Below are 27740 nucleotides of genomic sequence, written 5' to 3' on the forward strand. Positions count from 1 at the left end.
AAACAAAGGATAATGCAGCTGGGTTATTCGTCCCTAACATGCTTATGTACTAGAATTGGAAAGAGATAAAATGAAAAGCAAGCCTGGAATTATGAGAAAACTTTAAGAAGGAGGTTATCATATAGAAACAACTCATTTCCCAGTCTTCCTTTTGATAACCACTGACTCCGCCCAAATAAAATGCAGTTTGTTTTGTCTATAGTAACACTTCAGTGTAATGATTAAAACCTATAGTAACCATTTCTCTCAATCAAGGCTGCTCCACTTCAGCACTACCAATATTTTGCTCAGCTAATTCTTTGTTGTGGAAGACTGTACCCTGTAGGATGATCAGTAGTACCCTCTGCCTTTTCATACTGGACACCTGTAGAGCTTCTCCCAACTACATGACTGAAAATGTCTATACAAGTCAGATATTGCTGTATGTCCCCGGGGGGACAAATCATCCCCAATTCAGAGGCATTGCTCTAAGCTTTGAGTACAAACTTAGGCTCTTTAGTCTAAATTTTACATCTTCCAGGCTTGATCTTGGCTCGTAGCACAAAGATACAAACAACACAAACAAACAATCATGCTGTGCTCCAATGAAACTTTATATTGAAACAATAAAATTTTAACTTCATATGATTTTATATATCACAAAATATTTTCTTCTATATAATTTTTATTTTTAATTAAAATTCTACTTACTGTCTGGACATGTGAACATGCATGCCTATACACGCCACAGAGCACACGTGGTGATGAGAGGGCAACTCTTGGAAGTCATTTCTCACCTACCATGTTGGTCCCAAGGATGGAACTCAGATTGCTAAGCTATGTGGCAAGCACAGTTTTCCGCTAAGCCATTCCACCACCCTGTCTTTTGCCTTTTTAAAAAGAACTAGAGATTGGATCCAGGGAGTTGTACATGCTTTTAAAAATTCTGCCATAAGCTACAATTTGATGCAGAGACACAAGCTGGTCTCCAAGGCTGACTCCAGCTTTCAGCCCTCCTGCCTGGACTGGATTACAGGTGTGCTTCTATGCCTGGTTCAGATGGTGAACTTTTACCAAAACAGCTGCTGCAGGCCATTTCCATCTAACTGGAACAAAGCCACAGTCACCTAACAGCTATGGCGGATTCTAGATTACAATAACAGAACTGAATAGTTAGAATAGAGAACAAATAATCCATAAAGGGTTAGACATTTACTATTTGGCCTTTTACAGATAGAAACACTTGGCTCAGACCTGGTCTAGAGATACAGAGGTAACAAAATCTGACGTGGTAGTGCCACTGCAGGGTGATCCAGACCACACATCACGTTGGTGCTACTCCTCAAAGCCTCCCTGCTGCTGCATAATCAGACAGCTAAGTCAACTTTCTAGAGAAAAACTGTAGTCTCTACTAACTTGAACTTTTGTTTCCTTTTAGAAGTTCGTTGGTGACAAAAAAAATCAAATATGAAACATGCAGTTTTGTTTTGCCTCATTCTGCTTATCATTTTCCAAACCGATTGTGAACAAACTACTAGGAAGCAAAGAAGGAAGGAACATCAGAGAAGACTCAGGAAAAGTTCCTCATTCCATCACACAGCAAACAGGCAGCCTGAAATTCAGCCAACAACTGCTGCATCCGAAGCTAGGCTACCCGCTGTGAACCCTGTTTACAGTGTGGAGGAAAACTTAGAATTCCTTCTAAGTTCTCCTGGAGCAGAATCGAGTTATAGTGTGTTACCAGGTAAGAGAATGTCTGAGGGACAACACATCTGTATTGGAGGAACTCTCCAAAGGGGGAAAATAAGTTTTTTTTTTTTTTTTTTTTTTGCTACCTTTTGATATATAAACACAGATTTTAAAATAACTAAAAAGTATTCAAGGAGGCTGGAGACATGGCTCAGTGGCTGGGAGCACTGGCTGCTCTTCCAGAGTCACCAAATTAAAGTCCCAGCACTCACATGGCAGCTCACAACTGTCTGTGGCTCTGGTTCCATGGGATCTGACACCCTCCCACAGACACAGACAGGCGAGAACCTTATTTTGCACTATAAAATTATAATTATCAAATGGTGCAAATGATCTATTCACAATACAAACAATATATGTATCAATTAGTAAAATGCCCTTTACTTATTATGACATCATCTAGAGTAGAAGCCAATCAAATAAATGGCTTTGACACAGGGATATTTAAATATTTTCAAAACAAAGTTTTGTTAAATAAATATGGAACAAAAGTCACTGAATTTATTTCACACAGAATATTGACCTGTGGGCATCTGGTCTGTGGACCAGAAACAACAGCCCACATCCCTTTGGGTGTGGCTTCAGGTGGATGGAAGCAGAAAGAGAAGAGCTTGAGGCATAGCTTTTGTTGGCGCGCTCTTTCTGTTGGGTCAGTGGATCTGGTAGGAAGAACAGGGGAGCGCTCTGGCGGTTCTTTGTATTTTTCTGTGTAATTGTTCCCCAATAAACACCCATTTATCATTTATCTTGGGGCTAGTGATATCATTACATCCTCACCTTCAATTGGCCCCATGTTGGGTGACATTTTGTTACGGGCATTCTTCCCATCAGTCTGGCCCCAGAGCCACATCAGCCCCAAATGAACACACAAGACTTATATTAACTATAATACTGTTGGCCATTGGCTTGGGCTTCTTATTGGCTAGCTCTGTCTAATTATTAATCCATTTCTATCAATCTAAGTATTTCCTCATGGTCTTATCTTACTGGAGAAAGAGTCTGGACCTGTTACTCCTTCTCATGTCCTACATGGTGATTGACTCTGCCTTTGTTTCCTAGAAGCCTCCTTGTCTCCTGGTCCCACCTATCGTCCTGCCTCATTGGCTACAGAGCTTTATTCATCAAGCAATAAGAGAAACATTTGTATGGAAGAGATCCCCATCATTGACCTTTTCTTTTTGTAATTTGGTTTTTCAAGACAGAGTTTCTCTGTGTAACAGCTCTGGCTGTCCTAGAACTTACTCTGTAGACTAGGTAGACCTTGAACTCACAGAAGTCCACCTCCCTCTGTCTCCTGAGTGCTAGGATACTGACTCTTCCCCCGACCCCCACCAGACAGGGTTTCTCTGTAGCTTTTGAGGCTGTCCTGGAACTAGCTCTTGTAGACCAGGCTGGTCTTGATCTCACAGAGATCCGCCTGCCTCTGCCTCCTGAGTGCTGGGATTAAAGGTGTGTATCAACACCACCGCCTGTCAGCATATTGACTTTTTAAAGGATGAAAAGACTGGAAACTCTGCCAAGGATTTCAAGTAGTTATTTTTTGAAAATAGCATTTAATAATTAACAATTTTCTAAGTTAGAAAAAAATATATATACATATATATATGTATATATATATATCTGTCTTATGTAAATATGTTACCATTAAATAAAACTTGGAAAAGACAAACAAACAAACAAACAAACAAACCCAAACCATCATATAATCTGCAGTCGGTATTTCATACCCTGTTTAAGAGCCACTAGCCTTATTCTTTCATCAAGTTAACAGAAACAATTATATGAAAAAAGGAAAATTAGGCTATATTTGCTATAAATATAAATAACAAGTGTATCCATCAGTGTTAAGAACAATAAAGACATCATCTCAGTTAAATGAAAAGCTAGTTAAGTTATGGAAGGATAGTAAAAGCCCCCAAACTTACTTAACATTGTTTTAAAATTTACTTTATATTTTTATTTATTATTTATATGTGCTAGATATGTGCATGTATGTGGGTGTCACATGTCACAGCACATATGTAAAAGCCAGAGGATAACCCTAAGATGTCAATTTCCTCCTTCCATGGAGAGCACTTTTATTTACTGGTTGGAAAACATTATTTTTTATGAAAGGTATCATTTAATTATTCAAAAATATTTAGGGACTGGAGAGATGGCTCAGTCAGGGGATTTAGTTCCCAGCATCTATATTGGGTGCCTCACGTCCACCCATAATTCTACTTCTCCGGGATCCTGTATTTTATTCTGATTTCCACAGGCACTGTACTCATATGCACAATCCTACACACACACAGTTAAAAATAAAATATAAAAAGGTTTTATTTTAAATATAAAGTATTAGATTTCTCTGTAGTGCTTTCAAACATATTTTGGTTGATCCTCCTCCTCCTCCTCACTTTTTCTCTTCCCACCCTACTCCCAGGGTCCTCTCTTACGCTTTCATTTGACTTGTGTTCCATTATCTTCCCACTTTACAACCTATACCAATACTCACACTCATATATATGCATTATATAAACACACATATAAAAATTAAAATTAACATAAGAGAAAATAGATGGATCTAAACAATACTATACCAGGGCTGAAGAGATGGCTCAGTGGTTAAGATCTTTTGCTGCTCTTATGGAAGAACCATAATCAGCCACCAGCACCCAAGAGGTGAACAACAGTCTGCAATTAAAGTCTCAGGGGCCGGGCGTTGGTGGCGCATGCCTTTAATCCCAGCACTCGGGAGGCAGAGGCAGGCGGATCTCTGTGAGTTTGAGATCAGCCTGGTCTACAAGAGCTAGTTCCAGGACAGCCTTCAAAGCCACAGGGAAACCCTGTCTCAAAAAACCAAAGAGTCTCAGGGGATTCCTTCTTCTGACTTTTGAGGGCATTACACTCATGTGGTACACATACATACATGCAGACAAAACATCCACCCACATAAAAAATAAAAATTTTAAAGAACCAAAGTTATTATATTGAGGTAATTCAGATTCAGAAAGAAAAATTACCATTAAGTTATTATATGTAGGTTCAATTTACTTTCTTTCTTTTTTTGAGACAGGGAGATCTCTGTGCAGCTTTTGAGTCTGTCCTGGAACTTGCTCTGTAGACCAGGCTGATTAATTTACTTTTTTGAGATGGGGAGTTTCACTATGTTACCCAGCTTGTCTTACACTCCTAGATCAAAAATCCTCCTGCCTCAGACTCCCTAGTTGGGATTAGAACAAGTGCAAGGCACTGGCTTACATTAAAACAGAAAACACAACACCAATAAGCTGAGTCCCAGCAATGTCAAGACTGTACCCTTTTATGTAAATGACAAATGCTTGCTTTTTTAAAAAGATTTATTTATTTACTATGTAGTATTCTGTCTGCATGTATGCCCGCAGTCCAGAAGGGAGTGTCAGATCTTACTACAGATGGTTGTGAGCCACCATGTGGTTGCTGGGAATTGGACTCAGAACCATTGGAAGAACAGCCAGTGCTCTTAACCTCTGAGCCATCTCTCCAGTCCAAATACTTGGATTTTGAAGGTTGGTTGTCCTGTGACAAAACTTAGCTTATCTTGACAGATACAAGATAGACAGGAAATTCTAAGTCAAGTTACTAGGAGGAGATCACTCAGCAGCATAACAGATAGCCAATGAAAAGCATTTCAGACAGCAAGTCTGTAGGGCATTTAATCTGTGCATGGGTGCATAAAGATCTCTATTCTCAGGTGGTTATATAATTCTGACTTTGCATCATGTTTCTGTCCATTCATGGATTCTGATAATCACTGAAGGCAGTTAAGTATGTGTTCCTGCTAGGCATGGTGGTATACTCTTTTAATCCTAGCACTCAGCAGGCAGAGGCAGGTGGTTCCCTTGTGGTCTACATAGTGAATTCCAGAGCAGCAAGGACTATGTAATAGAGAGACCCTGTTTCAACCAACCAACCAACCAACCAACCAACCAACCAACCAACCAACCAACCAACCAACCAACCAACCGTGTTCTCTTTTTTTCTAGGAAAGAAAGGTCACTGCTTTGTAAAGGGCATGATCATGTACAACAAAGCTGTCTGGTCTCCTGAGCCTTGCAGCACCTGCCTCTGCTCAAATGGAAGAGTACTTTGTGATGAGACTGTGTGCCACCCCAAGGCGTGCCCCTATACCATTAAACCAGAAGGAGAATGCTGCCCCATCTGCTCTGATGCTGGTATACAATATAAAACAAAGTACCACAGATAATTTAGTCTTTAATTTCTATTTGTTCTTATTTTATCATTACATTAGGGTGCAAATTATTATAAACATAGTCCTAAAGGTACTTAAAATGCAGATCAGTGCCAATAAACAGAAATATCTAGGAAAATGTATTTAGGGTACAGAAAGAGATTATGGATCTATAGTTCTAACTCTCAGACTGACTCAAACTCAAATCAAACTTGGTTTTATTTCATGTGTGAATCTTTTTTTTTTTTTTTTCCTCGAGACAGGGTTTCTCTGTGTAGCTTTGGAGCCTATCCTGGCACTCGCTCTGGAAACCAGGCTGGCCTCGAACTCATAGAGATCCACCTGCCTCTGCCTCCCAAGTGCTGGGATTAAAGGCGTGCGCCACCAATGCCTGGCTTCATGTGTGAATCTTATAAGGCTTTAGAGACACAGTGACAGAATTCCTACAATAAACCCCAACTCAGTAACTAGTTCAGGGTTTCACTAGTTCAGGGAGGGTCTGTTTGTATATGCATCATTCTATTAATGATTGATTCATCAATTGTGTCAGGAGTATACTAATCACTATCATGAGAACAATGATTTATAATCAGAGCAATGAAAGCCTCAATCCTCCTGGCTCTTCCCATCCATCAGCCCACAGGCAGCAAGGAGTCCAACAGTGGTCTTAGGAATCCCAGCAAAACACACAGGTGTGGTCTGGGACTTGGTTTTCTTGGGTGACACTTCCATTTAGGAGATGATAGCATGGATTTCAGTGGATGCCTGCAGACCTGTTCTCAAATGAAACTTGTTCCTGAACAAATGGAGATGCCCCCTGAAAGTGGCTTAGGTCCCCTGGAAGAAAGCTTAGCTAGTGACTTATGAAAATAAACAGTTGTTAAATCATTTGACAGGTACAGATAGGGACATTTTCTCTTGTCAATATCAAGGCAGACTGTTCTCCCCATCCCCCACAGGTGACCAGAGGACAGGTATCTAAAAGCCTCCTGCTAGGAGGAACTTCAGAATCTTTAGAAACCGCTTTTTGCTTCACACTGTTAGTTATTTCGCTAAGGCGCTGTACTTTCTTTTGAGACAGGTTCTCACTATGTAGCTGGGGTTGGCCTGAAACGTATTATGCAAGACCAGCTGGCCTCACAGAAATTCCCCTGCCTCTGTTTCTGCCATCCAAGTGCTGGAATTAAAGACATGCACCATCAAGCCTGATCCAAAGCATTATACTTTCTAAAAATGTTAGAAGGTGTGCTCATTAAAACCGTGTCCTTGAAATAAAATACAAGGTGATTATAGGCAAGATTCTGAAATTATTAGATATTTTTCAAAGGATTTGGAATCTTTTTGAAATGTAGTTATTTTAGATAAGTAAATCTGGAAACAGAAAGGATTTTAAAAGTTTAAATATGATATCTTTTGCTTCCATTTACTAATTTCCCCCTCTTCTTCTGCATGTTTTACTATGGATGTAAAGGAAAAAAATTCTTGAAGCCAGGTGGTTGTGGCATCTGCCTTTAATCACAGTACTTTGGAGGCAGAGGCAGGTGCATCTCTGCATTCGAGGCCAAAGTGGTCTACAGAGGGTGTTCAAATAATTATATTTTTGATTTTTGTGTTCCTTCTGGTGATAGCTTATATATCAATTTAAAAAAAAGAGTGATGAATATATTTATACATTTTGATGGAAGAAAATTTATGCATTATGAACTCATTTCTCTTTAGAACTTTACACTCAAAGTGAGACTAAATCTAGAATGTATCTTCTCCATTGTCTGCCAAAGAGCTAAAGAACAGTTTCTATTATAATGGCATACTAACTAATAGTATCAAAGCCTCACAATAAAACAGCTTTCTATTTTGTATAACGTGGCAATATTATTCCCTCTTTTTTGTTGTTGTTTTTTGTTTTCCAAGTGAGGGTTTATCTGTGTAGGCCTCGATGTCCTGGAACTCCCTCTGTAGATCAGGCTGACCTCAAACTCAAGAGATCTGCGTGCTTCTGCCTCCCAAGTCCTGGGATTAAAGGTGTATGCCAACACCACTTGACTATTATTCCTTTTTTAGTTTGCTGATTAGTATCATATTCTAGTTAAAATAAGTATCACATTATTTAATGCAAAAAGCAGTACTAAGGTTCACAGATACAAAAATCATGTATCTACAGCAAGTCCTACAAAAGAGAAATAAAGTTAGTTAACTTCATGGAAAAACTTGAACTGCATTTAATCTTTACATAGCAGTCAAGTAGAGGGAATGATATTTATTAACCTCATTTTCATTATGAAGTTTTCCATTTATTAACATCATCAAGTTACCCCTGGTTACTTTATCCTTCTGTGATCAGTAGTCTCCTATTCTCTACTCAGTGGTAGAACACTTAAATGGTAAAACTAAATTTTCTGGTGATTCTTCAGAACAAAGAGAATCCATTAACATACTTCACAAGCAAGTGCCACCTCCTCAGATGGAAATGGACCAAGTAGTCATAAAAGCAGCTCTTCAATCTGAGGAGGATGAGGAAGAAATTAAAGAACATATGGATCACAAGAAAGAAACCTCTGGGCCTACTGAGCTTCACAGTGATGAGGAAAGAGCAGAGGGCAAGCCGAGGCCTGAGGTGGAAGGGCAATCAGCACATGAACCACTCTACCATGGACAAGGGGAGGGAGAAGACGACGAGGAAGAGACTGAGAGGGAAGGAGAGAGGGAAGAGGAAGAGGAGGAGGATGTAAGAGGAGATGTGTTCCGAATGCCCTCCAGGTTAATGCCTGGTGCCCCAAGAGGCAGGCCACGCCTGCCCGGAAGCTGTGTCCTGTCCTATAGGACCATCAGTTGCATTCACGCATCCTTCACCCAGATCCCACCAATAACAGCTCCAGAAGTAACAAGCCTGGAGCTGGCTGGTAAGAGATGATTTATTTTGGGTTCAGATATAAATGGCGAATCTTACTGCCCTATGAATATTGCTTTAATTTAATAGGAACTAATTGTATTGTCTTCATACAGATCAACTGTGCAGAAGAGATGCACACACAGTGAAGAATGGCTCAGTTAGATTTAGAGCAAACTAACCAAATGGTGATTTCCTCAGGAACATTTAAAAAATGACTTTGGTGGGGTACACTTTGTCTGTATCATAAAGCTTTATAATGTATAGTTCTATAGTTTTTATAAATATTAATATTACCATAGTTGAGATTCAGAACATTTCCATCACTCACCGGATTCCTCATATCTCCAGCTCTTCCACTGTGGCCACCATAGAAACTGACCTGTTTTCTGTGTTTATTGATTGTTTTTTGAGTTTCACTAGAATCACACAGTAAGTAGCCTTGTGGTTAGACTTCTAATGCTTTAATAACCACTAGCTCATTTTCCTTTAATGCTGAGCAGTGTCCTATTGTATAAATCAGCTAGAGAATGTGTGATTTTTTTTCTCCAGCTTAAGGCAATTTTGTCTGTAGTTGCTAAGACATCCATATACAGATGTTTGTAGGGACCTATACCTTCATTTCTTACTACTCCTAAAGACAGCACAATGGGCTAAGAGAGATGGCCACAGACTTTTAAAAAACTACCTAACATGTTCTAAGGTAGCTGTCCCATTGCCACAGTCTATTCCACAATCTCAGTGATGGCAGCACCAGCTGTTTTCTTTCCTTTAGCCATTCCAATGAGAATGTAGTGACCAGACCTTTTGCCCATGTCTCTATCAGGCTACCAGGGAAAGTTCTGAGTGGTGGAGTATTAAGATCTCATTTATATGAGTGTTTGGCTTATAATGCCCTTAGAATGTAGAGGCGAGTAGATCTGGATGTGTCTAAGATACATGTGCAGGAATAGAAGTCTGCAATAGGACACTGCCAATGTCAAACAAATTTCTGTGGTCTCCTGGACAATAGGTTTTCATGTAAAATCACTTAAAGAATTCAAATGCCTGGCAAAACATTTTCCTGTGGCCTATGTGGCAGGTATCCTCTGCCGTATAGAAACTCAATTAGTGAAATATCTATCTATCTATCTATCTATCTATATATATATATATATATATATATATATATATATATATATCTCCCATATAGGGCTATACAGTCATTGTTTTGCAAGAAGGTATTTAAAACCATTTATGACTGTACCTAGCCAAATGTTAAGACAAAAACCCCAAAAAACAGATGGATGTAGGATCCTTTACCTTGAAGACAAAGGTATACGATCGGATATGGTTGGGTATATGAGACAGGATCATCCTAAGCTTCTTTTACAGAGAAGGAAATGTGCTCAGACACTGAGTGCTTCTCCTTTGATTTCTTGGAGATAAACAGCATCATGTTTCTATGTCCAGGGAAATGGCAATGAAAAATATGAAGGAAACAGTTTTTGTCTACCCTCAGAGAAACATGTCTTTGTTATGAATGCATGATGCTACTAGCCCTGTCCAACAGATTATTGTAGTTATTTTAAATAGCTTCACCTGAAACATGAGGTCCTGACCAAGACACACTTTTGACTGTTAAGTTACCTCATCCCAATCTTGTTATTTTTCCAAGTATGCATCTGTTTATATATTTCCTGTCCTTGTCCTGAATATTGCTTTTCTTCCCATACAAAGCTCTCCCAATATTCATGCAGACACACACACACAAACACACACACACACACACACACACACACACACACACACACACACACACACACACACGTCTATATATGCACACATTTCTAATACAACGATTGTACATCCTAGGGAATTCAATCATTTCCATTCCGGATGAAGCATTTAATGGATTACCAAATTTGGAAAGGATTGATCTGAGCAGAAATAATATCACTTCTTCAGGCATAGGTCCAAAAGCCTTCAAGGTACACACTTCCATTAGTATGTAACATAACAAGATGACTCCTACTGGCTTTGGTTGGAGGTGGGGAAGGGAAAAATAAGCAGAAAGGTTTTTATTGTTAATTTTCTTCTACATTGTTACTTCTCTGATGTCCTTAAATTATAGTCACGTTTTCTTTTGCTTATAGTTTGCTGCTTTACATATGTTAATGTTATGAGAAGAATAGCAACAATAAGATTAGACATAACTAATGTTTTGAATTTAAAGAATAGTTTCTCCCCAGTAGGTGAAAATTCATTGAAAGTCTGGTCTCTCAGTGTGTGAAGAATTGTCCAGTAATGAAGGAGAGCATATTTAGAGCCTCTATTAAAATGGTCAGGCCAGTAAAGTGAAGCTTTCTTACGTTTGCACAGTAGACAGAATGTGGTAGAGAATATTTTGGCAGGGAGAGTTTAAAAAACATATGAGCTCAATGAAGTTTAGCATGAGATAAAGAGAGGAGTGAAAGAGATAGGGCAGCAAAAGTACAAGGGAAACATTTGAAGAAAACAGATTTGACTGAAAATTTTCTTTTGAAAAAGGAGAAAATACTCATCTAGATCAAGGAATTTCAGGGAAACAAAAATAGAAGAGAAGAAAAGTTGGTATGCATAAATGGGATTACACAGATTATGTGCTTTGAAGTCATATGTAAAGCACACTGTTAATTTCCCCCCCTTTGGATAATATTCTGGGCCCTCAATCTGCCCTTGAAACACATGACTGGCCTCCTGGATTCTCTCCTAGTTCTCTGGAGTCTAGGCAGGCAGATGGGGGGTCTCCCAGTGCCTGCTTCCTAGTCTCCATCCTTCTGACCAAACAACAGCTGCATAAGGGTCAGTATCTATTCTATAATAGAGTAAAAGAAAAAGGTCATAGATTATCTGCTTCTTGATTTGGGGATTTTCTGTCCTGGTAAAACTTGGAAATGATTCCTGTGTTTCCTGGAGACAGCAATCGTTCCACAAGGCTTCAGAAAAATCCATTCACTTCAGCTCTCCACTTTTGGTGGTGCAAGATATGCCTTCAATGAGCATGCAACTAGTAATGAGGAAACCTACTGCTCAGATAGTCAGCTGTTTGGGTAATCATATACAATTACTTGGTTTTGAAATTTTTTATATTCTTATAACTTAAGACAATTTTCAATTTAAATATATTTTGATCATATTCTTCCCCTCCAAGTCCTTCCAGATCCTTTCCCTCTCTCTGCCCACCTGAATAGCGTTATTTTCTGATTACTTTTCTAGCATAAATGTTAGTACAAATAGGAAATTAAACTTTATAAATACGTTAACATTAATTATTAGCATGCACAACAGGTTTAAATTACTGCTTGCAGTTAATGAAACTTGTTTACTGCTAAGAAGGTAAAATCTCTGGCCTCATAAAATAAGACTGACCATTGTATGGGAAATAGTGTGAAATATCTGTGACTGAAAAATATGGTAATTTTAAGATTTGTTTTTTAAGTTTTTGAAGAAGTTGATGCGTCTGAACATGGATGGAAATAATTTGGTACGCATTCCTTCAGAATTACCATCTACACTAGAAGAACTTAAAATAAATGACAACAATCTCCAGGCTATCGATGAAGAAAGTTTATCAGGTATTTAAATCCTGTGTGTGTTCGAGCATGGTTTGCAGACCAGAGGTAAATCATGTCAGCTCTCTCTCTCTCTCTCTCTCTCTCTCTCTCTCTCTCTCTCTCTCTCTCTCCCTTCCTCCCTCTCTCTCTCTCTCTCCCTCCCCCCGCTTTGAGACAAGGTCTCTCACTGAACTTGGATGATTGGCTAGACTGGCTGGCCAGTAAGTCCACAGATCTGTCTGTTTCTGCTTTCTAGAGCTGAGGTTGTAGGCATGTCCTGCCACATCCAGCTTTTACCAGAGTGCTAGGGATCTGAACTCTGGTCCTTATGCTTTAACTTTACCCTCTGAGCCATTTTCCTAGACCAACATTTTTAAAATGTGCCTTTAAAAATATTTTTATAGCCATTCTTGTGTTATCCTATAGAAATTTATTTACAGTACTGCTAAATGCATAACTAGGAGATTTTAGGTTACTTCACCATTGAGTTGATAAACTAACTTTAATCACTTACCCAAGAAATATGCCCCCATTGCCTTTTCAATGTCTTGCTGTCTTTAAAATAAACAAAACAACCTGCCTTACCCTTCAATAAAACTTTTTCTTAATGATGCCAGGTGTTCATCACTCACAGCACAGTGACTCTCTTACAAGCCCTTGATATCTGAGGAGTTGCCCTAACTCTCCCTGGGCACCATGTTATTTGGGTGACTCACTGTACCCATAAGCATTGCCACTTAATTTTCTGTATGCTGGAGCCTCAATCCAAGTGTATGGAAATTCTGTGTAAAGAAGGAATGTGTGCACTATGTGTGGGACAGGGGTGCTGTTATACAGTAGCAACCTTGGCTGCTCTGTTCATGAGTGTGTGAGTGAAGTCCTGCTAATTCCATACCACATGATGTATGAAGGAAGCTGTCACTACAGATGGGTTTTCTGATGGCCAATTAATTCAGTGAAGCTTGCTTAAACATGCTGTAGTGGGTTCTTGTTCTTTCTCTGCGATAGGCAGCTGAAGCTATGGAACTACAGCTGCACAGAAGTGTCATTTTGTGATTAGCTTGTGAATTCCCTTAAGACTGCCTGATTTTCTTTCCCAGTTTCATAACCAGCTAGCATTGCTCTGGAAGTATAGTGCCCAACACTTTCTGCTAACTTGAGTTGAAACACAGTTATTAAGCAATATTGAAAAAGAGTGCATATGAAGGAATAAACAATCCAAGTATTACTTCTGTTAACTTCCAAAATACTTCATAGGAAAAAAAAAACACTTCCATTGATGAGAAAGAACAGTAATTATGAGAAATGCCAAATGTGAGGATTACATAGTTATGGAAACATTCAGTTTCCAGATGGATTTGAATGTGCACATGAAAAACATTAATAAACACAGATTTCGACGGGCTTTGTCATATGGAAAGGACACTGGAAACTTTAATTTCTAAGTGCTCTGTTAGACTGAAAGGAACAGAGAACTGAGAACAAGCATATAAATAGGCTATGTAAACTCTGTTATATTTCTAGCTCTGCTATTAAAACAATACCCTATTAAACTATAAATTACTGATTTTTCTTTTCTGAGGCAGGGTCTCACTATGTAGTCTAGGCTGCCTTTGAACTTAAAATCTTGAACCACCATGTCTTATTATATACTTCCTATTTTGAAGTTTTTCTCCTATTTCTCTGGAATAGCTTCTCAGCACACTTTGTCCCTCTCAAACAAATATGCTATATTTCCAGAGTGTTGACTTGTACACCTGAATGGACTGAATCTTCTCTCTTATCTATATGCACTAAGCACAGAGAAAGCTGCAGTTTTATACTGGTAGCCAGAAAAGAAGATCTCTTCTGCTCTCTCAACATAAGACACCTGCCCATATTACTGGGTGCCTGGGTTCTTAGTCCTGCTATGTTTTAGCCCCTGAGATGCTGGATATTCCTTCGCTGAGGCAGCTGCTGGGCTCCCTTGCCTCTGGTGAGTTCTGTTGCTGTGGATAACAGCTAGCAGGTGAGTCTGAACATGACCTCACCCAGGGCTGTGACACAGCTTTTCTGTGTGTTGCCTCTAAAAAAAAACCATCATTCTTTAGTCATCCTTCCCTGCAACTACTCACCAATGGCCACTCAACAATCACAGATGCAGAGAAATGGAAACCCAGGAGAGAGAAGGCATGTGAAAGAAAGAGATAATTCTAAATGCTGTAGGGGCTGTAGGCAAGGTGGGCTGGTGGTCCAGTGCTGAGGGAGGTGGGTGTACAAGGAGGAGAGTATCCGAGACACTGAATGTGTGCTAAACAGAAAGGGAAGTTCTACCCTTCTGGAAGAGTAAAGGGCAGAGGGAGGGGCAGTGGAAAGCAGGATGTGCTTCAGAACATTCTTGTCATGCCTCAAGACAAGCAAACCAACGTCACCTGACATTGGCTGCTTTAGTCCACCAGGAACACTAATATGCCATCGTACCTACAATGTCATGATCTTACCCACAGCAAAGGTCTTTTACATCTATTTTCTTGTTCAGAATCTTTTCAACAGTGACCTCAGATCTAACCCAACTAAAAAGTTCTTTACCCCAACACACACACACACACACACACACACACACACACTAGAGAGACAGAGACAGAGACAGAGAAATAGAGACAGAGGAGAGAACAGCACAGTTGGGCAATGGTGGTGCATGCCTTTAATCCTAGCACTCAGGAAGCAGAGGTGGGCAGATCTCTGTGAGTTCAAGGCCAGCCTGGTCTACAGAACAAGTTCCAGGACAGCCAGAGAAACCATACACACAGAGAAATCCTGTCTCGTACCTCCATCCACCAAAAAAAGAAACTGCACAGATAAGAACACAAAGCATTGTGAACTTGCTTCACAGAATATCATGTAATTACTTCTACTCTCCACTTTTCAATGGAGAATGTCTATACTTCAAGATCTCAACCTATATATTAGGGAAATACTGCATCCTATGTACCTTAAATTTTGGAAATAACATACAAAGAAACATAACTATGGACAGTTTCCTGGCTGTAATCTCTACTTCCTGTAACTCAATCCTTAATTGATCCTAAGAACTAGCACCAGAGTAATCTGTTCTTATGTGGTTTTGTCCTAGCATCCTCATTTCTGCAATGGGGTATAAATAGAATGAGAGCCAGACCTACATCAAGGGCACAGCGGCACTCCTTCTCAACAGTTTTACCCTGCTGCACATAGCTCACCTCAGGGTGAGGCCTCCACTTTAGCAGCTCAAACTGGCCTTTCATCTGCACATGCCCACTTGGCTGCTTCAACCTGACGCGCCTCTTAACTCTAACTAAATCTATATCCATAATAGACTATCACTTCCACACCATTCCCAAGAATACTGCATTCTCTTAAAAGCTTCAGGCATTTATTTCTACTTCTCAGGTGACTGTCTTTGCTGATGCACAGAACAGGCCTAAGCTGCACAGGGCATTCACTGCAATGCTGATGACAAAGGTTGAGCAGGAAAACATCCCATTTTCGGGGAATCCTGTCTACACCCTGAACCTCTGACCTAGAGGCCCCTGGGTATGTCACTGTTGAGTGGTACACACTCTATCTGACCTCGATGATACCACTCCTAAGGCCAGTAGAAACAGTGTAGGAAGAAAAAAAAAACTTGTTTGTATAAAGGTCTTCCTTGGTACTTCAGTCTGAATACATGGAGAATTTTTCCTCAATTGAGATTCCCTCCTTTCAGCTGACTCCAGCTGTGTAAAACTAAGATAAAATTAGCCAGCACAAGGAACATGCCTTCTAGAGGTGATTCTTAATCTTCTGTCTACTTTCTGTTCTTCTTAGTTTCTGCTCCTTATACATATTTGTACCCTTCAACACCTGAATTATTTCTCCCAACCGTGACTCTTGTCCTGGCAGAGCTGTGAAGAAGTTATGTATAAAATACTCAGGAAAAAGATTTATGGGGGAAACAAAGATAAAGAAATTACAAATCTCCAAATACATTGAATTTTTTCAAATGGTTTCTTTTCTCTTTTTATTGTTTCTTCTTTGTACAATGCTGAGGCTCTAGGCCAGGTCTCAGGCAAGTGCTCTGCCACTGAGCTAGCTACATCATCAGCCCAAACTGCATGTTTTAAAGTTATTCTAATATTTGGATAATTTTATTTTTCTAGACTTAAATCAGCTTGTCACCTTAGAATTGGAAGGAAACAATCTCAGTGAAATCAATGTCAATCCTTTAGCTTTCAAATCTTTGAAGAGTCTATCATATCTACGTCTGGGAAAAAACAAATTTAGAATCATACCACAAGGTCTTCCTGCTTCTATCGAGGTACTGGTATCTTTCTTCTAATTTCTGTTTTGTTTGCTTTTTGAGACAGGACATCACTATGTAGTTCAGGCTGGCCTAGAAATCATGATCCTCCTGCTCCAGCCTCCTGAGTGCTGAATTGCAGGTGTGTGCCATTACATTCAACTTCTAATGTTTTAAATGTACTGCATACTATAATAATACACAAGACAAATATATCCTTTAGTTATTCTTATTGTTGTTGTTGGGAATCTCCGATCCAGTCTCACTCCTCCCATTCCAGACCCTGCCCCTCAGAAAGCCCTCCAAGGGTCAGCTCCTCCATCAGAGCTAGCTGCTCAAAACCATGTCTACAACGTATTTAAGACCTGGGCACCAGACCTGACATGTGATCTCTCTCTTGCCTTCCCGAGAGTCACCTGGGAGATGCTTCGCTCAGCTTTGCTCTGTTTACTAAATCTGGCCTTAATATTTTGGTTTGATTTGGCTTATTGCACCAGCAGAGGAACCCCCAACCAGGGATTTTTTTTAAAAAATACTTATCAATTATCATTATTATTGTTGTTGTTTTAGTGTGTGTGAGAGAGACAGAAACATGCATGAGTGCAGGCGCGCGCACACATCACAATGTGCATGTGAAAGTCAGAGCAATTTGGGAGTTGTTTTTCTCTCTTCCACCATGGATTGTTGGGCTCAAATTCAGGTTGTTAGGCTTGTGTGGCAAACACTTATTACCTACTAAGCTATATTGTTGGCTCCAAAACTAATATCTTAGAAGACTATTGTAATATAAATTAAACTCAATAGAGTTCTAATGCTATATACAGAATTCACTATCATCTGAACATTAGATGCATCTGATAAAAAGGAAAATGGCAATGATAACAGCTCTTGGTGGGGAAGAGACAGAATAAATTATCCCAATCCAGAACTAAGAAGTTTAACTACTTAACCCCTGTCCTACTTAGGGTTTCTATTGCTGTGGCAAAACACCACGACCAAACCAATTTGGGGAGGAAAGGGTTTATTGGGCTCACACTTCCATAGCACATTGAAGGAAGTCAGGACAGGAACTTAAGCAGGGCAGACACCTAGAGGCAGGGCTGATGCAGAGGCCATGGAGAAGTGCTGCTTACTGACTTGCTCCCCATGGCTTGCTCAGCCTGCTTTCTTGCAGAACCTAGGACCACCAGCCTAGGGATGGCATTGCCCACAATGGGCTGGGCCCTCCCTCACCGGTCACTAATTAGGAAAATGCCCTACAGGCTTGCTTCCAGCCTGATCTTAAGGAGGCATTTTCTTTTCTTTTCTTTTTTGGTTTTTGGAGACAATGTTTCTCTGTAGCTTTGGAGGCTGTCCTAGAACTTGCTTTGTAGACCAGGCTGGCATCAAACTCACAGAGATTCGCCTGCCTCTGCCTCCTGAGTGCTGGGATTAAAGGTGTGAGCCACCACACCCAGCTAATTTTTTTAAACATGAATTTATTATCCTAGTCTGGGCTTGAGCTCTCGATCCTCCTGCTTCTGCCTCCCAAATGCTGACACTGTAGCAGTGTACTACCTCCTGCTCTGCTCTGTATGGTACTGGGGGTCAAAAGCACATTCCAGCCCTCATCTAAACTATTGAGACATAAATAGTCCTCAACCTATCCTTGACATGTTAATTCTTTTTTTTTAGTTTTTTTTTATATATTTGAATTACAAACAAGATTGAATTACATGACGATCCCAGTTCCCTTCTCCCTCCCTTCCTCCTCTACCACCCTCCCCAACTAAAATCCTACCTATCATATGTCCTTTCTTTTAATTTACACCTGACTCAAAATTTCTGCTCCCTCATGACCTCTGCATCCTTCCTTTTCTTCCCTTCTCATTCTCATAGCTTCCTCCCCCCTCTTCCCATGTTCTCAATTTGCTCAGGGGATGGTGACCCTTTCCCCTTCTCCAGGGGACAATGTTTGTCTCTTTTAGGGTCCTCCTTGTTTACTAGTTTCTCTGGCAGTGTGGATTGTAGGATGGTAATCCCTTACTCTATGTCTAAAATCCACATATGAGTGAGTACATATCATGTTTGTCTTTTTGTGATTGGGTTACCTCGCTCAGAATGGTTTCTTTGAGTTCCATCCATTTTCCTGCAAATTTCAAGATTCCATTGTTTTTTTTTTTCTCCATTGTGTAAATGTACCACACTTTCTCTATCCATTCTTCGTTTGAGGGGCATCTAGGCTGCTTCCAGTTTCTGGCTATTACAAATAGTGCTGCTATGAACATCGTTGAACAGGTGTCTTTGTTGTATGAATGTGCTTCTTTTGGGTATATGCCTAGGAGTGGAATTGCTGGATCTTGTGGCAGACTCATTCCCATTTTCTTGAGGAGTTGCCAAACTGATTTCCAAAGTGGCTGTACAAGTTGGCACTCCCACCAGCAGTGGAGGAGTGTTCCTCTTTCTCCACACCTTCTCCAGCATAAACTGTCGTTGGTGTTTTTGATTTTGGCCATTCTGACAGGATGGTATCTCAGAGCTGTTTTGATTTGCATTTCCCTGATGGCTAAAGATGTTGAACACTTTCTTATGTGTCTTTCAGCCATTTTAGATTCCTCTATTGAGAATTCTCTATTTAGTTCTGTACCCCATTTTTTAAATTGGATTGTCTGGTGTTTTGGAGAATAGCTTCTTGAGTTCTTTGTATATTTTGGAGATCAATCCTCTGTCAGATGTGGGGCTGGTGAATATCTTTTCCCAGTCTGTGGGCTGTCGTTTTGTCTTGCTGACTGTGTCCTTTGCCTTACAGAAGCTTCTCACTTTCAGGAGGTCACTTTTATTAATTGTTGATCTCAGTCTCTGTGCTACTGGTGTTATGTTCAGGAAGCGGTCTCCTGTACCGATTAATTCAAGGGTATTTCCCACTTTATCTTCTAATAGGTTAAGTGTGGCTGGGTTTATGTTGAGGTCTTTGATCCATTTTTGACTTAAGTTTTGTGCAGGGCAAAAGGCTTGGGTCTATCTGTAGTCTTCTACATGTTTGTATCCAGTTATGCCAGCACCATTTGTTGAAGATGTTCTCTTTGTTCCATCTTATAAATTTGGATTGTCAAAAATCAGGTGTTCGTAGGTGTGTGGGTTAATATCAGGGTTTTCAACTCTATTCCATTGGTCTACCTGTCTATTTTTGTGCTAATACCAAGCTGTTTTCAGAACTATAGCTCTGTAATAGAGCTTGAAGTCAGGGATGGTGATGCCTCCAGAAGTTCCTCTATTGTACAGGGTTGTTTTGGCTATCCTGGGTCTTTTGTTTCTCCATATAAAGTTGAGAATTGTTCTTTCAAGGTCAGTGAAGAATTGTGTTGGGATTTTGATGGGGATTGCATTGAATCTGTAGATTGCTTTTGGCAAGATTGCCATTTTTACTATGTTGATCCTGCCTATCCAAGAGCATGGGAGATCTTTCCATTTTCTGGTATCTTCTTTAATTTCTTTCTTTAGAGACTCAAAATTCTTATGGTACAGGTCTTTCACTTTTTTGGTTAGTGTTACTCCAAGGTATTTTATGTTGTTTGTGGCAATTGTAAAGGGTGATGCTTCTCTGATTTCTTTCTCCACCAATGTGTCATCCGTATATAGTAGGGCTATACAGATTTTTTTGAGTTAATCTTGTATCCTGCCACTTTACTGAAGGTGTTTATCAGCTGTAGGAGTTCCCTGGTTGAGTTTTCGGGTCACTTATGTAGACTATCATATCATCTGCAAATAGTGAGAGTTTGACTTCTTCCTTTCCGATTTGTATCCCCTTGATCTCCTTTTGTTGTTGTTGTGCTCTAGCTAGAACTTCAAGGACAATATTGAAGAGGTATGGAGAGAGTGGACAGCCTTGTCTTGTCCCCGATTTTAGAGGAATTGCATTGAGTTTCTCTCCATTTAATTTGATGTTGGCTGTCAGCTTGCTGTATATTGCTTTTATTATGTTGAGGTATGTTCCTGTTATCCCTGATTTCTCCAGGACCTTTATCATGAAGGGGTGTTGGATTTTGTCAAAGGCTTTTTTGGCATCTACTGAGATGATCATGTGATTTTTTCCCTCAGTCTGTTTATATGGTGGATTACATTGATGGATTTTTCGTATGTTGATCCATCCTTGCATCCCTGGGACGAAGCCTGCTTGATTGGGATGGATGATTTCTCTGATGTGTTCTTGGATTTGATTTTCCAATATTTTATTGAGAATTTTTGCATCAATATTCATGAGGGATATTGGTCTGTAGTTCTCTTTCTTAGTTGTGTCTTTGTGTGGCTTGGGTATCAAGGTTATTGAAGCCTCATAAAAAGAGTTTGGTAATGACCCTTCTGCTTCTATTGTGTGGAATACTTTGAGGAGAATTGGTATTAGCTGTACTTTGAATTTCTGGTAGAATTCTGCACTGAAGCCATCTGGCCCTGGGCTTTTTTTGGTTGGGAGACTTCTAATGACTGCTTCAATTTCATTAGGGGTTATAGGTCTATTAAAGTTGCTTATCTGTTCTTGACTTAATTTTGGTAAGTGAAATCTGTCCAGAAAATTGTCCATTTCCTTTAGATTTTCAAATTTTGAGGAATATAGGTTTTTCAAATTATGACCTGATGATTCTCTGGATTTCCTCTGTGTCTGTTGTTATGTCCCCATTTTCATTCCTGATTTTATTAATTTGCACATTCACTCTGTTGTTTGGTAAGTTTGGATAAAGGTTTGTCTATCTTGTTGATTTTCTCGAAGAAACAACTTTTTGTTATATTGATTCTTTGTATTGTTCTCCTAGTTCCCATTTTATTGATTTCAGCCCTCAATTTGATTCTTTCCTGGCATCTGATCCTCCAGGGTGTATTGGCTCTTTTGTTTTCTAAAGCTTTCAGTTGTGCTGTTAATTCTCTATGTCTTTTTTTTTTTTTTTTTTAAGATTTTATTTATTTATTATGTATACAACATTCTGCTTCCATGTATATCTGCACACCAGAAGAGGGCACCAGATCTCATAATGGATGGTTGTGAGCCACCATGTGGTTGCTGGGAATTGAACTCAGGACCCCTAAGTTAAGAGCAGTCAGTGCTCTTAACCCCTGAGCCATCTCTCCAGCCCATTCTCCTGTTTCTTCATAACATGTTAATTCTTATTCTTTGTCAGCAAAGTCAGATAGCTAAGTTACTTTTTAAAGATACAAAATTTTAGGGAGCAGAGAGATGGCTCCACCAGTAACCCAGCTGATACAAAGCCTGACAACCTGCGTTAGATCCCCGAGACCCATATTGTGGAGATAACTGATAACCTACAACTTGTCTTCTGATTTCCATACAAGTGTCTATCCATATACACTTATGTTCACAAAATAAATGTAATAATATTTTAAATATTTTGATGCATGCAACTGGTAAAACACATGTATGTGTAACTTAGGTGATTAAAAACAAATCAATATTCTTGTCACCATGTCTGAACTTTCCAGCCTGACTTCTGTCTCTCCAAAGGGACCTATTTCTGCCAATCTTGGCAATTCTGGGCATACAGTATACAGCACATGCTATTTGCTATAAATCCTTTTAAAAAAACATTTCTGCAGGCCAGTCTTACATCATGGCACATCTGAAGACTGTCACATATCAACTTTCTTATAGCTTCAGAGTCTTCAGCATATGAATGAGGATTCCAGAACCTACTTAAATACCCCTGCCTGGGATTTATTTAGGTTGGACTTTTTTACTTTAAAAGGCTCATGAGGTGTTTCTGATAGATTCTTAGTTTGAAAGTCTCTCATGTAATTCATTCCTTAAGTACACAAGACAATAAAAGCAAAAAGCTAAACATTCCTTTATGCACTACTAACAAATGCCAAAATAACCATGATATGAATAAAAAGTTACATTTAACATATAAGCCAATTCTATGCATGCATTCTAACTATAACCAGAAAAAATTTAATAATTCAGACCCTTTAGTAAAATTTTTTTCTAATACCAGCAACTTACTGAATGTTAACTTTATGAATAAGTAAATTATAATTCAAGTCTAAAAACATGAGCCTAAAATAATTATAAAGGGAACCCAAGGCTCAACTAGACTGGACTCTCATGCATTTAGCCCTGGAACCTGGGGTGGGGGGCATTACTCTCTCCGTAGGTTTATCACTGGTGAGTTGTGATTATTTCTACCACTAATTATTTCTACCACTAATTTTCAGAGCTCTGAAGTTCAAGTGACATAAGTAATGTGGGTTTTTAAATTTTTTTTTCAGAGACAGGGTTCTTTATTTAACAATCATGGCTGTCCTGAACTTGCCTTGTAGACTGGCAGGCTTCAAACTTAAGAGATCTGCCTGCCTCTGCCTCCCAAGTGCTGGGATTAAAGGCATGTGCCACTATGCCAGGCTAATTAAATTTGTAAGTCAGAAAATTTATACAATTATATGGTATGCTGTATCATATATTACAGCTAATGAAATAGGTTTACTTAAGTGCTTGTCACATAAATGTAAGGATCCAAGTCTGATTTCTAGCACGCACAAAAAGCTGTATGTGGTCTATGTACCTGTCTTCTCATCACAGAATGGGAAGACAGAGGGACCTCTGGAACCCACTAGTCCAGCCAGTGTAGCTGAATCAGTGATCCCTAGGCTCAGTAAGACACCCTGTCTCAAATAGTGAGGTGGAGAGTGACTGAGGAAAATACCTGATACCAACCTTTGTCCTTCACATGCTCTGCAGGCATGTGTATGTATACACACTTACACTCAAATATGCAGATGTATAAACACAAATTCAATTTATTTCAGCCCATAATCATGATAGGCTGCACTTTTTTTTTTAACTAGCTATCAAATTTGACATCTTAAAAATATGAACTCACTTGAAAAATAAATAAGACTTTAAGCCGGGCGTTGGTGGCGCACGCCTTTAATCCCAGCACTTGGGAGGCAGAGGTAGGTGGATCTCTGTGAGTTCGAGGCCAGCCTGGTCTCCAGAGCGAGTAGCAGGATAGGCTCCAAAGCTACACAGAGAAACCCTGTCTCGAAAAACCAAAAATAAATAAATAAATAAACAAATAAATAAATAAACAAATAAGACTTTAAATAATACTAATAGGAATAGTCTATTTTAGTTTTTGTGAAATTGGATATCACTGAACACAGGTAGAAGAAAAATAATACTTTCTTTTATTTATAGGAATTATATCTAGAAAATAATCAGATTGAAGAAATAACTGAAATTTGTTTCAATCATACCAGAAAAATCAATATGATTGTACTACGTTATAATAAAATAGAAGAAAGTCGGATTGCTCCTTTAGCATGGATAAATCAAGAGTAAGTATCTTACACAATTTAACTTCCTTACCATCCTTTCCTGTTTGTTCTTCATTCCAGAATTTACCCACCTCACTGAGTTCCCAAACCATTTATTACATAAGTGGTATTATGACCCCTACTTCCTGTGGACTTGCTAAGTGCTAAAGTAGCAAGAAATAGGGGTTGACTCAACAATCAATGCCTACCTCACAGGTTGTCAGTTTAAATGGCATAATCCTCTGCACACAGAGAGGAGTACTGACGTCTCTTTTCTTCATTATTGGATGAAAATGCCAACCTGCAGAGGCCAGGCCTGTCTTCCTACGCCATACTGTTTTCTTTTTTGATCCAAACCATTTCTGTATCTCAAGAAGGCTTGTTTAACAGTAGAGGTACAAAATAGAATCCATCTTCTAGATAGCAATCAACAACCTATTTGTAGTCTTTAGCAAAGAAGGAATGAAATGAATGCCAGCCCAATGGATATATCCAAACATGGGCTAAATGTTTATACAAGGATATGCTCCCAAGACAACTGGCCTGGGAAATGGGCTGTTCTCAGAGATGAAAAGAGGCTTTGGACCCAACTGGAGGATAATGAAGTCCTTTGTGAATAGAGTGATCTTTATTGGGTGAGAAGGCTGGGCAGAAACCCTTGTAGACTCAGGGGAAGCTTCTGAAACAAAGTAGGGAGCTCACCACATTTCCAGGACTTCCCAGTGCATTAACGCTTCTATATTCCTCTACTTCACTCTAATCCCTTTATCTCACCCCAAGTCCCGGATGTTCTAGATCATAAATCAAATAACGGAAGTGTAGGCCACCCCTACCCCCACAAATCAGGAAACATCATTACTAGAAACAAAGACTCCTGGATTTCATTTGAGTCAACAATTTGAACTTAGTTTCCCCATTTCCTAAAGGATCTGAGTTTTTCCACCTGAACTCTGATGCACATCCCTAGCTAAGGAACAATGCGGATGCTGGTAAGAATATGAGCTTGGGGCCCAGACAGACCCAGGCTGGCATAAAATTTGCTTCTGTTTAGGAGCATCAGGATGGCCAGTCAGTCTCCTAAAGTTCCTTATTCTGTTCACTTTTCCTTTGTTGCAGAAATCTTGAATCCATCGACCTGTCCTATAACAAGCTTTACCATGTCCCCTCCTATCTACCCAAGTCTCTGCTGCACCTAGTACTAATTGGGAACCAGATTGAACGGATCCCTGGCTACGTGTTTGGGCATATGGAACCAGGCCTGGAGTACTTGTACCTGTCATTTAATAGACTTGCCGATGATGGTGTGGACCTAGTATCCTTCTATGGTGCATATCATTCTCTGAGAGAATTATTTCTGGATCACAATGACTTAAAATCCATACCACCTGGAATACAAGATATGAAAGCACTGCATTTTCTGAGGCTGAACAACAATAAGATTCGGTAAATTTTGTATTTTTCTAGTATCAATTTAAATTGTGGTTGACAAATAAATACCCATAATATGAACATTTAGATTTCTTTTGAAGAGAGAAACTGGTGCTAAATATTAGATGTAGACAAAATTGGCCATGTTAATTGCTAAAATAGAATAAGTATGTGAAGATTCACCATGGCTTCCACTTTTGTGTTAATTTTCAATAATTGTCTGAATAATGAGTTTTATGAAGGTAAACTCAGAATAAGTTTATTGGAACTCAGTTGAGTAGTGATACCTGTCTTTAAACTCACTACAACCCCTGATTAGGCTTCTGAGTACTGGAATTACAAATGTGAGTCACCATGTTCTGCCTAACTTCATTTTAAGAACCAAAACATTTTTTAAAAACTTAACTTCTAAATCCTAAAGTTAGATTACTTGGACTGCTTATAACTTACATGTGTATTTTTCTTTAGGAATATCCTTCCTGAACAAATCTGTAATGTTGAAGAAGATGAGGACTCTGCTCTAGAACATCTTCATCTTGAAAACAATTACATTAGAACTAGAGAAATATCATCCTATGCATTTTCATGCATAAGACTGTATTCAAGTATTGTTCTTAAACCACAAAACATCAAGTAATTTCAAGTTTTCTTCTGCCATTTATAAATTTTACTCATGCATTATAATTACATCTCTTTATTGTGTGTGTATGTGTATATGTATGTGTATGTGTATGTGTATGTGTATGTGTGGTGGGGTATTTATGCACATAACTGCATGCCCTCAGAAGCTAGAAGAGGGTGTTGGATGCCATGGAGCTGGAGTCACGGGTGGTTCTGAGGCAACTGATGTGGGGGCTGTGAACTAAGCTTGGGTTCACTGTAAGAGCAGTACCTGTTCTTAACTTCTTTAAAAAAAATATTTATTTCTATTTTATGTGCATTGGTGTTTTGCCTGCATGAGGGTGTCAGATCTTGGGGTTAAAGACAGTAACATGCGGGTTACAGAGCTGCCATGTGGGTGCTGGGAATTGAAACCAGGTCCTCTGGAAGAGCAGTCAGTGCCCTTAACCACTGAGCCATCTCTCCAGCCCCTTGTTCTTCTTGAACCACATCTTCAGCCCCGAAAACACTATTCTAATGCTAACTTCTTGCTGTAGATCATTTTACAGTGGTTATATGTACATTGGCAATGGTAAGGAAAGCTAGCAGAAGGGCATACAAATATTCTACACTATAAGCTTAGAATTACTATTTTAAAACTAAAAAAGAAAGCCATTTTGAGACTGCTTCTATGTCTTCTTCAGCAAGATCAAAAGATTACAAAAAGTAAACTGGGCATGGTAGCAAAATGCCTTTAATCCCAGCACTTGGGAGGCAGAGGCAGGAGGATCTCTGAGAAGTTCAGGCCAGCCTATTCAATATAGTGAATTCCAGGACATCCAGGGATATGTAGAGAAACCCTGTCTTAAAAAAGACAACTATGAAAAATAGTAAGTAGTTTGTTAAAAAAATACAAAATAACCATAAGCTGAGTTAAATGTAAAAATAACTCACTTCTGAGAACATTCCTCCACTAGCTATAGTTAGCAACCATCTCTTCTGCCATATTTGCTAAAATGTACTCTTTATTAGTTTAAGGAACAAATTAGTATTTATTACATACTTACTTGTAATGATTTCTTTTTATTAATGTAAATTTTATTTATTTATTGAGATGGTGTTTTACTCTGTAGCTATGGCTGGCCTGGAACTTGCCAAGTGCTAGGATTATGTGCAACAATGATGACTTTTGATTTCTGTATTGATAAAAATTTTTATATGATACATAGAGAAACTATGTTGATTTCTTTCAATAACTATCAATTTTGTGTTCTGGAAAAACACTAGTCGCATGACTTAAGTTCTAGATTTGACCTCTGCTTGAGTTTCTTTTCCTGTTACTGTGACTCTTAGTTAGGGTTTCTATTTCTGTGAAGAAACACCATGAATATAGCAACTCTTATAAAGTAAAACATTTAATCGAGGTGGCAGCTTACAGTTTCAGAGGTTTAGTCCATTATCATCATTGTGGGGGAAAATGGTGGCATACAGACAGACATGGTGCTAGCTACATGTGGGCAGCAGGAAGTGGACTGAGTCACACTGAGGGAAGCTTGAGCAAAAGAGACCTGAAAGCCCTCTCCCACAGTGACACACTTCCTCCAACAAGGCTATACTTTCTAGTGTGCCATTCCCTTTGGGGGCCATTTTCTTTCAAACCACTACACTGTGATAAAATACCCCGACAAAATCCAACTCAAATGGTTTATT

General features: G+C 39.2%; 2 protein-coding genes across 4 annotated transcripts in view; one reads left to right on the top strand and one right to left on the bottom strand.

The window, feature by feature from the left end:
* The window catches only part of Ecm2 (extracellular matrix protein 2), a 33946-nt gene extending 7832 nt beyond the window's left edge, over positions 1-26114 (top strand). For both annotated transcript variants that reach the window (XM_027409935.2, XM_027409936.2), the window contains 9 exons: positions 1418-1723; positions 5736-5924; positions 8353-8841; positions 10683-10798; positions 12289-12424; positions 16561-16718; positions 23884-24023; positions 25119-25445; positions 25899-26114. In XM_027409935.2, coding sequence (XP_027265736.1) covers positions 1447-1723; positions 5736-5924; positions 8353-8841; positions 10683-10798; positions 12289-12424; positions 16561-16718; positions 23884-24023; positions 25119-25445; positions 25899-26067 — 2001 coding nt within the window. In that variant the 5' untranslated portion in view covers positions 1418-1446 and the 3' untranslated portion in view covers positions 26068-26114. The remainder of the gene's footprint in view (positions 1-1417; positions 1724-5735; positions 5925-8352; positions 8842-10682; positions 10799-12288; positions 12425-16560; positions 16719-23883; positions 24024-25118; positions 25446-25898) is intronic.
* The window catches only part of Cenpp (centromere protein P), a 199421-nt gene that overhangs the window by 43462 nt on the left and 128219 nt on the right, over positions 1-27740 (bottom strand). The gene's annotated exons all lie outside the window — the stretch shown is intronic.

This window comes from Cricetulus griseus, chromosome 3 (assembly GCF_003668045.3).
Source record: "Cricetulus griseus strain 17A/GY chromosome 3, alternate assembly CriGri-PICRH-1.0, whole genome shotgun sequence".
NCBI classification, from domain to species: domain Eukaryota; kingdom Metazoa; phylum Chordata; class Mammalia; order Rodentia; family Cricetidae; genus Cricetulus; species Cricetulus griseus.